Here is a 14,483-nt window from a genome sequence, read left to right on the forward strand (position 1 = left end):
CAAACTCAGGCTGTTTTCTTCATGGATCTCATCGACAAGCTTGCCTGCGTCTATGCCATCTGATACACAGCAGCTTCTTTATTGCTTGAAAAACTAATGAAGCAGAAAACAAAACATGGCATGAAAAAAAGTATATATAAAATATATATATATATCCTTCCGGTTGCGTCATGCGTAGAGCATGACGCAACCGGAAGGATGTCAAGTGTGGAGGACAAAAGCGAACCTTTTAGTGTCTACTTTCATTTTACGATTTTGACGACTTCAATACCGATGTTTCGAGGTGGTGTTGATGCAAGAGATCCTACTAGAAATCAGGTACTGTTGAAATAGTATAACGCCGAAGTACTTCAACGTTATTATTGATAATTGACATCTGGACGTAATGCAGCAAGTAACCAAAGAGCATAGCGCGCTAGAACTCTATGGGACCATGTTTCATGTGATGTGATGTGATAGAATAGCAAAAAAAAAATGGGGATTTATGGACCATGCTTGAGTTCTTTTCCATACCGTCTAAAGCATGCGATGAATGCATTTACCCGTCAGCAACATCCCAACAACGAACCCCGAGTGTTATTAAACAAGCGTTTCTCCACGTGTTGTATTTCCTACAGATGGCAAGAACATCCCTCACAGCAAGCGTATCATGTCATACCCTAACGGCTCGCTGGTCATTGATACGGTGAGCCGGAATGATGACCAGGGCCATTACACCTGCTTCGTTCAAAACGAACTTGGAAATGAAGCCAGGAGCCATGTGAATATCAAGGTGATCGGTAAGAATCACATTACAACCCCGTAATCAACTGCAGTCCACCGTGCATCGACCTGTTGTTGCGAATCTCCTGAGGGCGTATAGCGTTAATGATCCTGCGGTGTTGCCTGCACGTCGAACTTCGCCGTCAGGTTGTGTACTTTTAGGCGCGTTTCCACTTTGTTTACCGTGATAGCCAGGCCAGTTCTACACTGTGCGTGTCGGTTTCGCTTCCACGATTTTGGAGTACTTAAAGGGGCTTTCATATATTGATGTTCATTACATTATGCGAGTATGGTACTACATGCAAGAGTACCGAGGAAACAGGAATAATTTCAGTAAAGGTGAACAAGTCGTAAAGGTAATCGTAGTTAAGGTGGACAACGGATGAATGTCGTTCCTTTTGTGTTGGTGTGAAGGCCCATTTCATTCCGCATGGGGAAATCGCGTATATCTAAAGCTCTGACATGAGAATTAGCGAAAGCTACGGCTGTTCCCATTGGTACTCGTGAGCACGTGACCTCTCCCGCGCTGCCTCACTTGCGGAGACGCCTGTAGTGACGTCGGAGCGGGATAGCTTTCGGCATTCACGTTGTCGGTTTTTTACGCGTCGGATCACCCCCTTTGCTGTAGAACGTGGGATGCTGGTACACATCGATGAAAAGAATTGTCTCTCACATTTATGTATGAATGAACATTTATGAATGATCATCTTCTGTGATCCATCCCATCATTCTTTCACCGTTTGTTAGTCATCTTTTTTTCTCATCTTTGTCTTTAATTTACCTCATCCTTCTTTCATCATTTGTTAGTTTATCCTTTATTTCCCAATTCCTTTTCTTTTTTATGTATTTCTTATTTCTTAATTTTTATTTATTTATTTATTTCTTATTCCTTCCTATTCCTTTCTTTCTTTCTTTCTTTATTTCTGGAATAGCAAGCCGACGTTTCGTTTGGCTGACCTTTCCCCCGTTCTCTTTTCCTTTTCGTCTAATAAATATATCCCCCCCCCCCCCAAGTGAATGAAGAGCCGAGCTCACTCTACTGTGACGAAATTTTTTGTGCCCGCAGACAGAACAGTAAGACGTTTCAGAACCAGCAAAAGACGTAACGTGCAGATAATTATTTATTACAATCGCCTTCTTTTTTTACTAACTATATTTTTTTATCACTAACGGAATCCTTGGTATTTTTTGTCAGTACCGCCCTCGATAACGCCATTCTCATTCCCGGAGAAGCCCCAAGTTGGACTTCGCGCGAGCGTCACGTGCAGTGTGCCAGACGGCGATCCGCCGATTCAGCTGTCTTGGCTCAGGGATGGAATTCCCATTCTGTCGCCTCGTACTCAGGGAATTTCTCTCGGCCATGTGGATGACTTCATTTCAACCCTCGTCTTCAAGTCGCTCACAGAAGAGCACACGGCTGTTTATACCTGTCTGGCACATAACAAAGCTGCTTCTGTCAACTACTCAGCGCCCCTTGTAGTATACGGTGAGTGCGATAAACTGCATACCTTAAATTTGGCATAATCAAGTTCAGGTTATTTATATAAACGAACTGGACTATTTGCTACACAGATCATTGAACTTCCGGGATCTATAACACTATACACCTTTGCCTTATCTAGCGTACCTGCTACGTTGAACGTTGCTCTACGTTGACGGTTTGAAACAGCATAAGGCCTTCCTTCTTAGAGATGCATTTCGGCAGTTGTGCTTAAATTGTCACCAACGGCTATAGGAAAAATAAATATTGTATTTCGTATCATTAATCAAGCTTAGTACGCTGTCACTGAAGAGTAAGAACCGGGACTAGTGTACCCAAAATGGGAAAAAAGTGGGAGGACGATATTTAGGATGTTAATTTAATGCTATTAGGATGCTGCTTTAGACTCCTAACTATCGCCTTCCCATTTTTCCCCTTTTGGGTAAACCAGTCCCAGTTTTTACTATTGTGTTTTGTGTACTTGGCAGTCCTTTTTATCGTGCTGTCACTGAACATTACGGGCTTCCGCGAAATTTCTAAACGGACCCCGCAGAGCTGCATAGTTTCGGATTCTCCAAGAGTAGATAACGTCACTGCAAACTCTGGCGTCTGTCTCCGAGCAACAGCGCCCGTATACGCTGCCCACCCCACCTTGGAATGTGGAAGCGTTGTGAGGAGACGGAGATTGCCTTCGAGGAGCAACGAAGAGCCAGACGCCTGAGTAGATTGGGAACATCATGACGGCGTACTTCTCAAAACAATTAATTAATGCAATGGTACTTCCACGGTACGTAGAGGAACAATATTTTGGGACAGTACAGCATGAGACACGCAGACAATAGTGCCATGAATTCGGTTGGATGGATTCTGAGCAGTCAATATTTAGTTCGTTGTGCCACTTTTTGCTTTCAGAAACGTAAAGTGTGGTACACAGGTAGGCTTGTTTGTAGCCGTACATGTTCAAACCGACAGAAGCACTGTGAAAGTTGAGACCCAATTATACGCAGTTGTGACGGTAGCCACTACTATGTGCTGGGCACGCTGCAAGCATGAACTGTCAAGACCGAGGTGACCGAGGTTCGAATCCTGGTAACAGCTGGGCTATGTGCAAGTTTTCCCTAGATTTTCCTCAATCGGTTTAAGCGCAATATCGACACGGTACCCCATAAAATCTGCACAGGACCCTAGCCCAAGATTAGCAGGCAGATCTCTTGGCAAATACATATCGAGATATATATGGCCCAAGTAAAAAAAACAACATCCCAAAGCAACGGTGGAATGGATAGAAGTACAGAACTGCTAGGTATCAGCGTCGTAAATGTTTGATAGGTAATGTAAATAAAGCCAAAGTGTATGCGAATACACGCATTCGAAGATACACGCATTCGAAGAGCTAAGCAAGCATCAAAGCAAGAATTTCTGCGCAAAAATCCTAAGTGCACTCAAGGCTGCCAAATAGTAACCGATGGCAGGATTAAGTCTTCCAGCCCTGGCCAACTTTTTATCGACTGATCCATCACTTAGCACCCACGAAGAGCCTGATATGCTGCGCAGGCGATCTTGGTTATCGAGAGCAAACGGAAGGTTATTACGTCTCATCCAAGTATCGTACCTCACGAGGCTGATCGTTCTTAGTATTTGCTCTGCACCAGGTGATGTAAAGCAAGCCTCAGAATATTGGGCATTTCTCGTTTTTGCGTCTCGTCGCTTACGGTGTTGCATCTGAGCACACCGATGGCCCTGACGAAAGCAAAGACAGCTAATGATTCAGTTTCACATAAGAAGTTGTCTGCATTACGCAGAACTTTTGGTTCAAGGCAGCTGGGAGGTAAAAACTTTTTCGGTGTAAATGCCAAGGAAGATATCTACAGTTGGTAACCGCGTGGGTAACCGGTGGGTAACCGCGTCGGCTGGCACAACAGCTATCCCGATATCAGTGAGGCCATAAGAACATCGCAGCATCAAGTTCCGATGTTGGTACTGCTGGTTATCACACGTCTCTGCCCGATCCTGGCACAATGATCCCTGATAGACGCAACGCAAAACGAAGTTGTTGACAACAAAGGACATCGGAGAGAGAACACACACAAAGCTAGAAACATGCGCTGCAACCACATTCGTTCTTCCCTTTGCTGTCGCATCCCAAGCAGCACAATGTACTGAAAGTCGAGTGCAATAGGGGTGGACGGTATGTGTCTTATCAATGTTTCTTAGTTTCAAAAGTCTGTTCAAGGTCTTCCACCTACCCGTCCACCCCTATTGTACTCGACTTTCAGTACATTGTGCTGCCTGGGATACTTCTGCTTCTCATTCTTATGCTGCTTCTTTTCCTCCTCCTCCTCACAAGACAAGCTTGCGACTAAGCAAGACTCCAAGTTTGTTGTGCTGACTTTGCATTGAGTTTCAACTGAACATACTTTGTCGGGTTCGAATTCCAATCCTGCGTGCTGTGTGTGTTCACTGGTGAAACTCCACAAGTACACAAGACGGTTAACACTACCATGCTTTGTTATTCTATCGTCGAACGTCCGTAATCTTTATTATCATGTGAACTATAGTATACAGGATCCATCAAGAGAGGCCAGCCAAAATTTTCATATCTATACATTTGCGCTCCACATGCCTATTTGCGATATGGCCTTCTCAGGCATTATAAGTTGAACAGGCAGTGCTAGCCTTATAGAGCTTACGAAATTAATAAAAATTCATTTCGTTTCAATTTAAATTAAAACTGATTAATAGAACCGAGTCGGTGGTCTAAAGTACAAAGTTGTAGAGCGAATCCCCGAAGGTCGCAAATGCGCAAGAGAGGACCATATCGGAAATAGGAAGTTGCAGTGTAGTTCTGGATCGAGAACAGCCACATGGACTTAGTGAAAAATCGTGAAGCACCCTGTACCTGTGCAAAAAAATATAGCACCTGCACTGCCTTTACATGCAGCTCCCCCACGATGGAGAGTCGAGCCTGTGGACCTAACTGCAAAGACCTCCGAGAAGGTAGTCCTTGATTGTCAAGCGGATGGAACTCCGGAACCCAGGGTGCGATGGAAGAAGTCGGCAGGTTTGAAGGTTTCCCTCCCAGAAGCATTCTTCATAACAAACGAGCAATCACTAGACAAACATGAAAACAACAAACACGCACATTACGCTTAGCAGCATGTGTGCACAGTCATTCGCTGGTTAACACCACTATACACGTTACCAACGGGACAAACTCCGCGCGAATTCTGCACTGCCATTGGTCCCCGTATAACTGAATGAAAAATAGTTTCCCATGGAACCTATTCAGTGTTGCCTTCAGACTATGTCACAGTTTCGAAACCAGTAACCTCAAAACGACATTTCCTGGTAAATTCGTTTGCTTGGTCATTCCGTGAATGAAGCTGCAGTTAATACCGTATCGAACTCTGCTAATGAGAGCAGTCTGGCTATCACAGTCGTATATGGATACACATTGGATACATAACAGCTTTCTGTGAACAACTGAACAGCTATCGTTGTTTTCTGCCCTCAGGTACACCGAGCTCCGAGTTTCGTACCATTATCAGCAGTTCAAGAATGCAAGCTCTTGTGAACGGTTCCCTCGTCATTCAGGAAGTTGAGACTTCTGATGCTGGAAGTTACATGTGTGAGGCATCAAATGGTGTGGGACTACCTCTCTACACCGTAGTCCAAATGAGTGTCCATGGTAAGCGCTGACTCAGGCAGGCAGTGGAAGTTTGCGATTGTACAGGCTGCGAAACTGCAATGTCATTTGGAGCGCAGCTCACAACTCATATTCAACGTGTTTACTTCATGATGAACTCTGTTTTTAGCACCTGCCAAAGTGAAACAACGATTCCTGTCTCATGTCACGCGCCGGGGCCAGATGGTAACATTACGCTGTGATGCGACAGGAGATAAACCACTCAATTTCTTCTGGATGAAAGATGGACAACCAATAAAAACATTCTCGTCTCCTAGGTCCGTCTCATCCTTCTCGAGGCGTCTGTGTACTGAGACCTCACAAAATAATCGCTCCGTTTTCCAGGTACATGGTTAAAGACCACTCTGCAGAATACTCAGCCTGGTCTGCATTGGAGATCTTGTCTGCTGAAAGGAATGATACGGGTACATTACGGTGTGAAGTATCAAATGCATTCGGCCACGACGAACAGACGACACATTTGACGGTACAAGGTAAGTATTTGATACCGGCTCCTACTGGCTAAAAAAAAAACACAGACTGTGCTACTAATAAGTGCGAAGCACATGCAGGGCAAATTAACTTCATCCCTCCCTTTCAGACAGACCTGATGCGCCTCCAAGACCAGAAGCTCTCAACGTTGTTAGTCGGGCTGTTACAATCATCTGGAAGAGTCCCATGAATGGAAACTCGCCCGTTGTCAAATACATCGTGCAGTACAAGAGGAGTGTCGGTACGTACGACATCAATCGGTCTTCATGAACGCGCTTTGAGTTTGCAGCAAGCATATACACGCCTTGCTGATACTTTCAGATTCATGGGAGAAGCACCTGAGTGAGATGATTGCCGAAGCAGACCAAAGCCAAGTGACTGTACAAGACCTGCATCCGCTCACCGAGTATAACTTCCGAGTACTCGCCGAGAACGCCATCGGCGTAGGACCCTCCAGTGACGTACTCACGGTCATAACTGAAGGGGAAGGTAACTAATCTCAGAACTTCCGTGCCTTTCGTGATTTTTGTAACCTTGTGTTTGCACTGTGTTTCATTAGTGCCAGCAACACCTCCACAGAACGTCAAGGTTGCTGCGATAGGATCGAAGAAAATTGAAGTGACTTGGAGGGTAAGAGCCGTAGCTTCGAGATGTACTTCTGCAAGATAAATAGGGATAGTTACTGACAATGATGGGAACGCGACGAAACAAGAGGCGGACACGGACAGCGTTTATAGCTGTTGGCTTATTCAACACAGATCAGCACTATCCTTGAGAGTCCCTCGAGACGAAGGCAACCTCAGACGCGAACACTCTCACCGAACTCTGGCTGACATTGTTGGACGACCAGTAAATAACCTCGCACAGTTTCACGCAGGAAGCGAGAAGTGTACCTGCAGCTAACAGAATTCAGGTGCACAGAGAGACAACTATGGGCAGGAGTGCTAAGGTGCTTTTTTCAATCAATGGCATATTGTCCGATAGTGTTTGGGCTCTTGATTTATGTTGGCAGAGGCGATCGATGCGATCGTTGCGAACAGTGCCGATGTCTGCTGTCTATGTCTTCTGTCCATGTCCAGTTGTCCATGAGCTGTTGTTTCCTCGGGTTTCCATCACATGCAGCCTTGACCAGCCGGTTCTACACGTTCTCGCGCTCCGAGGAACATTTGCGTTCTAAAATGCTTGCCACTTCCTCGCAGCCGCCTCCTCAACACCTACAGTACGGCGATATCCAAGGGTACTATGTAGGCTATAGGGTACAAGGCTCTGCAGATCCGTACGTCTTCAAGACCATCACTAAGTCATCCGATACCACCGTGAAATGCGTAATAGACAACTTACTTCGTGCAACGGCGTACGCTGTTGTTGTCCAAGCTTACAACGAGAAGGGGGCTGGACCTCTTTCGGATGAGATTAGAGTGCAAACGTATGAACACGGTAAGCGGCACTGTTCCTTAGAACCTCTTGTGCTACCACTTACGCAATTGACCGGCTGACTCGACCTGTGTACGCACTTGATTTGCACAGACCCTCCACCGCCGCCAGTTGTGAATGTTGTGACACGTACTACCAATTCCATTGAGCTGTCATGGTCTCCACAAGGCCAACCATCTGAAGCCATTGAAGGTATGAACCCCCCAGACATTTGACGAAAGTAGGTAGAGATATTTTAAAGGAGTGTTGGTAGTAACCTTTCTATTGCAGTGTTGTGCGGTACAATGTAGCGGTAGAGGGTACGACCCAATCCCCTCAAGACCACGTTCTCTAACAGCCGTTGTCCTTGTACGTTGTCGGAATATCCGCCTAATCATACGAGCTTCAATGTTCAACTCACATCTTCGAGAGATCGTTAACTGCAATAGTCACAAATGGTCCTGGGATTCACGTTCAAATTATAATTAAACGAAAAACTGTCAAATTTAAATGCGAGAGCATTTCTTTAACGCGCTTCTGGGCCACGGAAGTGTAGCGTCAGTGGAGAGGGACAATTTCACTCTCGCGAAGCGTAATCTCCCCGCGCGCTTCGGTTGATAAGAAACGGATTCGGCAGGCGGGGCTTTAGAAGATTGGAAGGTGTTTAGGATAGCGGTTACTAAAAAATGATAAGCTCTTATTTCTTTGAAGTGGCTGGCATCACGTTATAGATCTTTGTTTTGACAGCTTCCTCTATTTTATCGTTTTCGTAGAGCGCTTGCGACCTGCTGAAACTCACTAGTGACTTGGTTATGTCTTCGATATCGTCCCACACCACGGACGGAGTTACAGTAAACGATGTGACGTGAACGGAGTTACAGTAACGGATGTGCACGACGGCATCGGTAACTGTTCGACGGGGACTCTCGAATTCATCAAGAACGATGTAGTAGGTTGCACCGTCCGTCTATGCCTCCGGTTTGCAACTAGTTGCACCGCTTGTGACTGGCCGCGCCGCAGAAATCAAGGCAGCCTCGCTACGTGCCACCAACCCCTGTCTCAGCCCGGACAGGGTTCCCATCAACCTGAGTAGGGTCACCACAATGGTGTCACAAAAAAAAAGAAAGAAAAGAAGCGGGTGTCGCCTGTAAACGCGTTCACTTCCCTGTCGTCTAGGCCAACGCCATGACCATTCATAAATTGCATGGTGCGACATACAACAAGGTATAGTGTACGCTTATAGCAATTCACAACCGCAACACTTCGAATATGTTGCCATGTCGCGAGTGACTAGCCTCAGGGGCCTGTACGTCACTAATGTTTAACGGAGACTTGATGTTCTATCACACCGAGCGCAACGCAAACAAGCATCTACACGACGAGTTTCGAAGAATCGAGCGCCAGAGGCTGGATAGCGTTACGCGACGCGGAGCGAAGTTTCTCAAGTCGGTCGAAGATGGCGAAAACAAGCGCTCCTGGCGTGATCGTAACTCTGAGCATGGCCGTAGCGAACGCTCAGATTTAGGGGCACGCAGAATGGACGTTCAGGATAATGCAGTTCTTATCAAGGCGTACGTGCTCGGGTTGACGGAAACGTGGACTGCTAATCCGTGTGAGACAGGTGGATGCGTCTGCATGTTGTTCCGCATGCGCCAAGAGAGCAGAGCGGCTGGTGTGGCAGTTTTACGCCAAGCAAGGGAAAGGTACGGTCGCTCCATGGCATCTGCCCATCAAAACGAAGCGAGAAGCGGGTGGCATGTGCGCAATCGAGAGCACTATCAATGGTCGTAGAACCATCATTACCGGCCTCGGTGGCTCAGTCGGTAGCGTGTTCGCCTTCTGATTCCGAGATCGCGGGTTCGAACCCGGCCGAGGACGCCAGCAACTTGGTGGCAGGGTACAAGTTGCTTCGACACGCCGTCTTCCGCGAGGGACGTTAAATACGGGGTGCCGTGTGGTGAGCTTTCATCGCACGTTAAAGAACCCTCAGGTGGGCAAAAGCAATCCACAGACCGACCGCTGTGGCGTCGCTCATGATCTCAGTTGTCTCGCGACGTAAACACCCAATTATTAATTAATTAATTAATTAAAAAGAACCATCATTGTCGCTGTCTACCTCTCGCCAAACGTTTGACGAGATGACATCAAACCCTTTCTCACTTGGAATCTCCTGTCGTGGACTCCTAAAACACAACTGAAGTTTCCCGAGGTAGAAACGGCGCACTGTACCGATGTGCCGCTCATTGTGTGTTGAGACTTAACGTCAGGGACGGCAACAGTGGGTTGGTTATCGACTATATGAAGGAGGCGTTCAATTTGGACATCGTGGCTGAAGTGAATGTACCGACCACACGCAACGGCACAACGATAGACTGTGTGTTTGCGACAAATGCATGTTAGTGCGCGCTACATGAACTACATGTCCTACTGCAGTATCCACAAATCCATTATCTGCATCGCCAGAATTGAAGATCACACAGACGAATAGGAAACGTCCGAGTGATCGCGTACACTGGCGCGTTCAGGTTCATGGCCTTAGGACTGAATACTGAGTTTTAGCGGAACAGAAGTTCTCAACGATAACGCTTGGGAAAATATGATAAGTCAATCGGCTTACATCACGCTGCTTGTCTTTGATTTGACAGCTTCCTTCATCGTTTCGGTTCCATAGAGTGTTGCCGATCTGTAAAAACTTCCAAAAGTATGCTTCTTTCGCATCCAAAATGTAGTGATAATCCTTCATCTACTGCAATGCCAAATGCTATCGCATTTCATACGCGTTTGGCAGTGCGCCAAAGAGTGCAGCCAATTTTTGGTTCCTCGAACAGAATTCGACCGGGCCCGTATCTGAGGCCTGTGCGACAAACGCAATAAAGGAGTTCTTCCTCGCTCTCTTTTGCAATTATATCCCATTTTCCATCAACAGTTTAAGCACACTTTACGCAACGCTTAGACCGAACGGCAACGGAGGTGTTCGTGCAGAAGGTAGAGATACTCCAGCAGCCTTTGAGAATTGTCGAGGGAAAAAATATCGCATAAAGATATGAGAAGCCTACCAGCACCTGTATAATCAATGCGTCACATACGAAGTAAGGCAAAGTGTCGTCTGATGTCAGCAAACGATGTGTCCCTAAAGATGGCTTTCTCGCGATGCAAGACTGTCGAGTGAAGAAAACAACTTGGGGGCGTTTGAGCGGGGCAGTCTTTTCACATTTGGTTTGCCCTACATACATTCAATTCAATTCATATTCAATTTTGTTTGATTGGTAGGTACATCAGTTACGAAGAGAAAAGTGACTCGACATGTGCGCAGATGCATTAAAGTGCCTCTACCAGCTCCCGTGACATAGTGGTTAGGATGATCACTTTCCATGCTGAGACTGAGACGACGAGGTTCGAATCCTCGCACCCACTGTGCTGTCTGAGGATTTCCCTCGGTTTTCCGGCAGGCTTGCCAGACGAATGTCGGCACAGTTCCTCCTGAAGCCGGCCCAGGACGCATACTAAGCCCCCCTGTCCCACTCTCCTTCCTGCTCTCCTCTCTCCACCTGTCTACGTCTGCACACCGCTCATAACTACAGTTGTTTCGCGGTGCTAACCGCTAAGCGCTGAGCGCGCTATTAACGAAATAAAAGTGCCACTACGGACTAAAAAAATACCTATTTTAGTGTATTATATTCATTTCGTGTTGTAAATCCGCCTCGCTCAAAGACTCAGTACGAAGAACATGAAAGAACACGCAAAACTTCATAGTTTCGGATTCTCCAAGAGTAGGTGACGTATCGGCAGTTCTGGCGTCGGTCTCCTAGCAACAGCGGGTGTCTCCGCCACACGTTCCCACGTCGAAAGACTGCCAGCAGCTTTGGTGAGGAGACGGGAATCGACCATCGAAGTAGCAATGTTGCCAGATGCGGTGGTAGATTGGGCATCTCATGACGTCATACTTCTCAAAACAAAAAAATAAGTATATGATACTTCCCCGTCACATAGAGAAATAATATTTTGGGAGAATGCAGCGTGGGATACGTCGATTGCAATGGCATAAATTGAGTAGGGTTTCGAAAACTTTGTGGTTATTCCGTAGTGACACTTTCAACCCACTGTACACGCGTTTACAAAGTGTAATATAAATGCGTGCGCACCATGTACAACCAACCGTGTGTCATGCACCATGTGTGCTCCAACATGTAATAACAACTAAAGTCACACTTACGAAGACGAAAACTCTAATACTGTTGTAAACTTACATTTGATGCGTTCCGTGCTCTTTAGGATACATTGCGAGATACCGCCTTCACGAAGGAGTGGATTGGAATGAAATATCATTGGGTCCCGATAAGAGTGGATATACTTTCGATGGCCTCGTTTGTGGAGGCACATACCACTTTTCTGTGCTCACTTTTAACCAAAACGGAAGAAGCGATCCAGGGCAAGAGCTTCAAGTCAAGACAGAAGGGTCTGGTAAGCGTTCACTACCTGTTTCATATACGCTGGTACAGAATCACTTCCTTAATGTATTGCACGGCGCGTAATAGAAACCTCTAAGGCCAGATGGTGCGTGTTTCGTTTGAAAGCCATCACACCCTGTTCCTTATTCTGCTTACTTTCGCTATTTCTTTCCCTATCCCTTTCCGATTTCGCACAAAGAAAGATGTCGATTTAACGTGCAACAAACGGCAGTACGCACTTCCCTCTCTATCTGCAGATATTGTTTGACAGCGTGGTCCGCGAGATACTTGCTCTAACAAAGGGTTCGTAAACTCAAAAGAGCGTTGTACCTCCTCCTGTTTTCCTCCATGCTACTGGTATGGCAATACAGCCCCTCCACGAAACTGCTCAGAATTGATACCTTCTCTTGCTTTTGGTTTGGCTTTCTTCGCCTCATTGGATATAATCGGTTGACGCATTTGTGCAGTTCCGCAGCCACCATCCCAGAGGAACGCCGTTATGCCCAACATTACGTCATTCGTGCTTGTACTGAACTCGTGGAAAGACGCCGGATGCCCAATCAGCCACTTCTTCGTCCAGTACAGAATAAAAGAAGATCCGGACTGGACATTATTCTCCTCCCGAATCCTACCAGATAAAGACAACATCGTCATCAATGAGCTTCTACCGGGCACCTGGTACACAATCATGGTGATGGCCTTCAACAGCGCCGGTTCGACGAAAGTCGAGTATAACGTCGGAACACTTACGCATGCTGGCAGTAAGTTAGAGCATTCCGTTGTTGACGTATCTGTGCCTTTGACACACAGCTGAACTTACTAGTAACTTACTAGTATGAACCATCTTCATAAAAAACAAAGGAGTGCTGTGTGTGCGATTTTTTTAAGAGTAGCAAGCCAAATATTGGCTGACTTCTCTTAACACTTAAAAATAATAAAAAGTGCTGGTCCGATGTGCACGGTCTCGCTACTGCTTTTGGCTCGGGTCTTCTATCCTGCCTGATAGGGCCCTCAATGGTTTACCCGCATGCCCTTCAGTACAACACATCGCCTCATGCATGCTTCCAAACCCTAGGCACTGCATGCTACCCTTTCCCAAAACGGACGTGGATGTCCCGAATATCTCAGACGCTAAAGCATATGTACAACACGAAAACGCATTGCCAAGATAAAAAAGAATAATTTGCTCGACATCCGTGTCACGCACAGAGGAGTATCTTTATAGTAACCTGGAATATGAGTAGAAGTTATTGAAAAAAGCATCTAAGTTAGGTTACTAAGTACGGCAATTTGAAAGTAGTTGCATGATTCCAAGTTACTCGCAAAAATATTTAAGATACGTGTCTTAAATAATTTACTCAAGTTACTGTACAGGTCTGATTACTACAGATAAACAATGAAAACAGAGCATCCTCGTTGTTATAGGTCCTCTGGTTCCCGATAAAATGGCGGAGACCGGGCGCGAAAATGTGCATCGTTATCGTAACCTTTCCATCATCGTGCCTATCTGCTGCTCTATCATCGTCCTAATCGCCATATCCGTGGCCGTCATGGTACTTCTGTGCCGTAGAAGGACATCATCGTCGTCACCTCCTCCTGGAATGACAACCTACGAAGGTCTCTTCTGATATTCTACGCGTAATGCAAAGAATCCATAGGGCTCGTTCAACTAACGGTGTATGTTCAACGTGCAGGCGTGCGAATGTGTGAGGACCTAAAGGCTGACTCCTTAATCATGACTGAGCTGGAGAAAGCTTCCAACGATAGAGACTACTACCCTTCACCGTACGCCTCCTCGAAAGTTGCAGACATTGGGCGGTGCGACGAAGAGCTACGTGGCGTCGGGGAACATTCCCGCGTCCTGTCGTCAGCTGCGTCCGCAGCTTCGGTGTCTTCTCCATACAGGTCTTCTCGCCTGGTGGAACATACCTATGATGTGCCTCAGCATCCCCGCGAGGGTGCTGTAAGTATTATTCAATCTACTGCAGACCAAATCTTGTGGCAGTACTCTTTCGCGTTTCCATAGGTATACCATTCTTCAGTTTGCGCAGCTGCTATTATTCAGGGACAGGGTGTGGTCTTGGTGAAATCATCCCCAGACAGTACACGTGACCGAAAGTGTCCTTGCTGTCGAGCTTGCAGTGTATAAAGCGCTCCTCGGGACAGTCAAGTCGAATAGGAAGCTACGAGTATGCTTATAATT

At 46.3% G+C, this 14,483-nt stretch overlaps 1 protein-coding gene across 1 annotated transcript in view; it reads left to right on the forward strand.

Moving 5' to 3' along the window:
* Positions 1-14,483, forward strand: part of LOC135393791 (cell adhesion molecule Dscam1-like) — a 384,001-nt gene that overhangs the window by 304,488 nt on the left and 65,030 nt on the right. The window contains exons 12-26 of the mRNA XM_064624063.1: positions 618-779; positions 1,958-2,248; positions 5,184-5,303; positions 5,757-5,930; positions 6,058-6,205; positions 6,273-6,421; positions 6,529-6,660; positions 6,741-6,908; positions 6,979-7,049; positions 7,619-7,856; positions 7,947-8,045; positions 12,105-12,293; positions 12,748-13,041; positions 13,706-13,897; positions 13,975-14,243. Coding sequence (XP_064480133.1) covers positions 618-779; positions 1,958-2,248; positions 5,184-5,303; positions 5,757-5,930; positions 6,058-6,205; positions 6,273-6,421; positions 6,529-6,660; positions 6,741-6,908; positions 6,979-7,049; positions 7,619-7,856; positions 7,947-8,045; positions 12,105-12,293; positions 12,748-13,041; positions 13,706-13,897; positions 13,975-14,243 — 2,696 coding nt within the window. The remainder of the gene's footprint in view (positions 1-617; positions 780-1,957; positions 2,249-5,183; positions 5,304-5,756; positions 5,931-6,057; positions 6,206-6,272; positions 6,422-6,528; positions 6,661-6,740; positions 6,909-6,978; positions 7,050-7,618; positions 7,857-7,946; positions 8,046-12,104; positions 12,294-12,747; positions 13,042-13,705; positions 13,898-13,974; positions 14,244-14,483) is intronic.

The sequence above is a fragment of the Ornithodoros turicata genome, chromosome 5, assembly GCF_037126465.1.
Source record: "Ornithodoros turicata isolate Travis chromosome 5, ASM3712646v1, whole genome shotgun sequence".
Taxonomy (NCBI): domain Eukaryota; kingdom Metazoa; phylum Arthropoda; class Arachnida; order Ixodida; family Argasidae; genus Ornithodoros; species Ornithodoros turicata.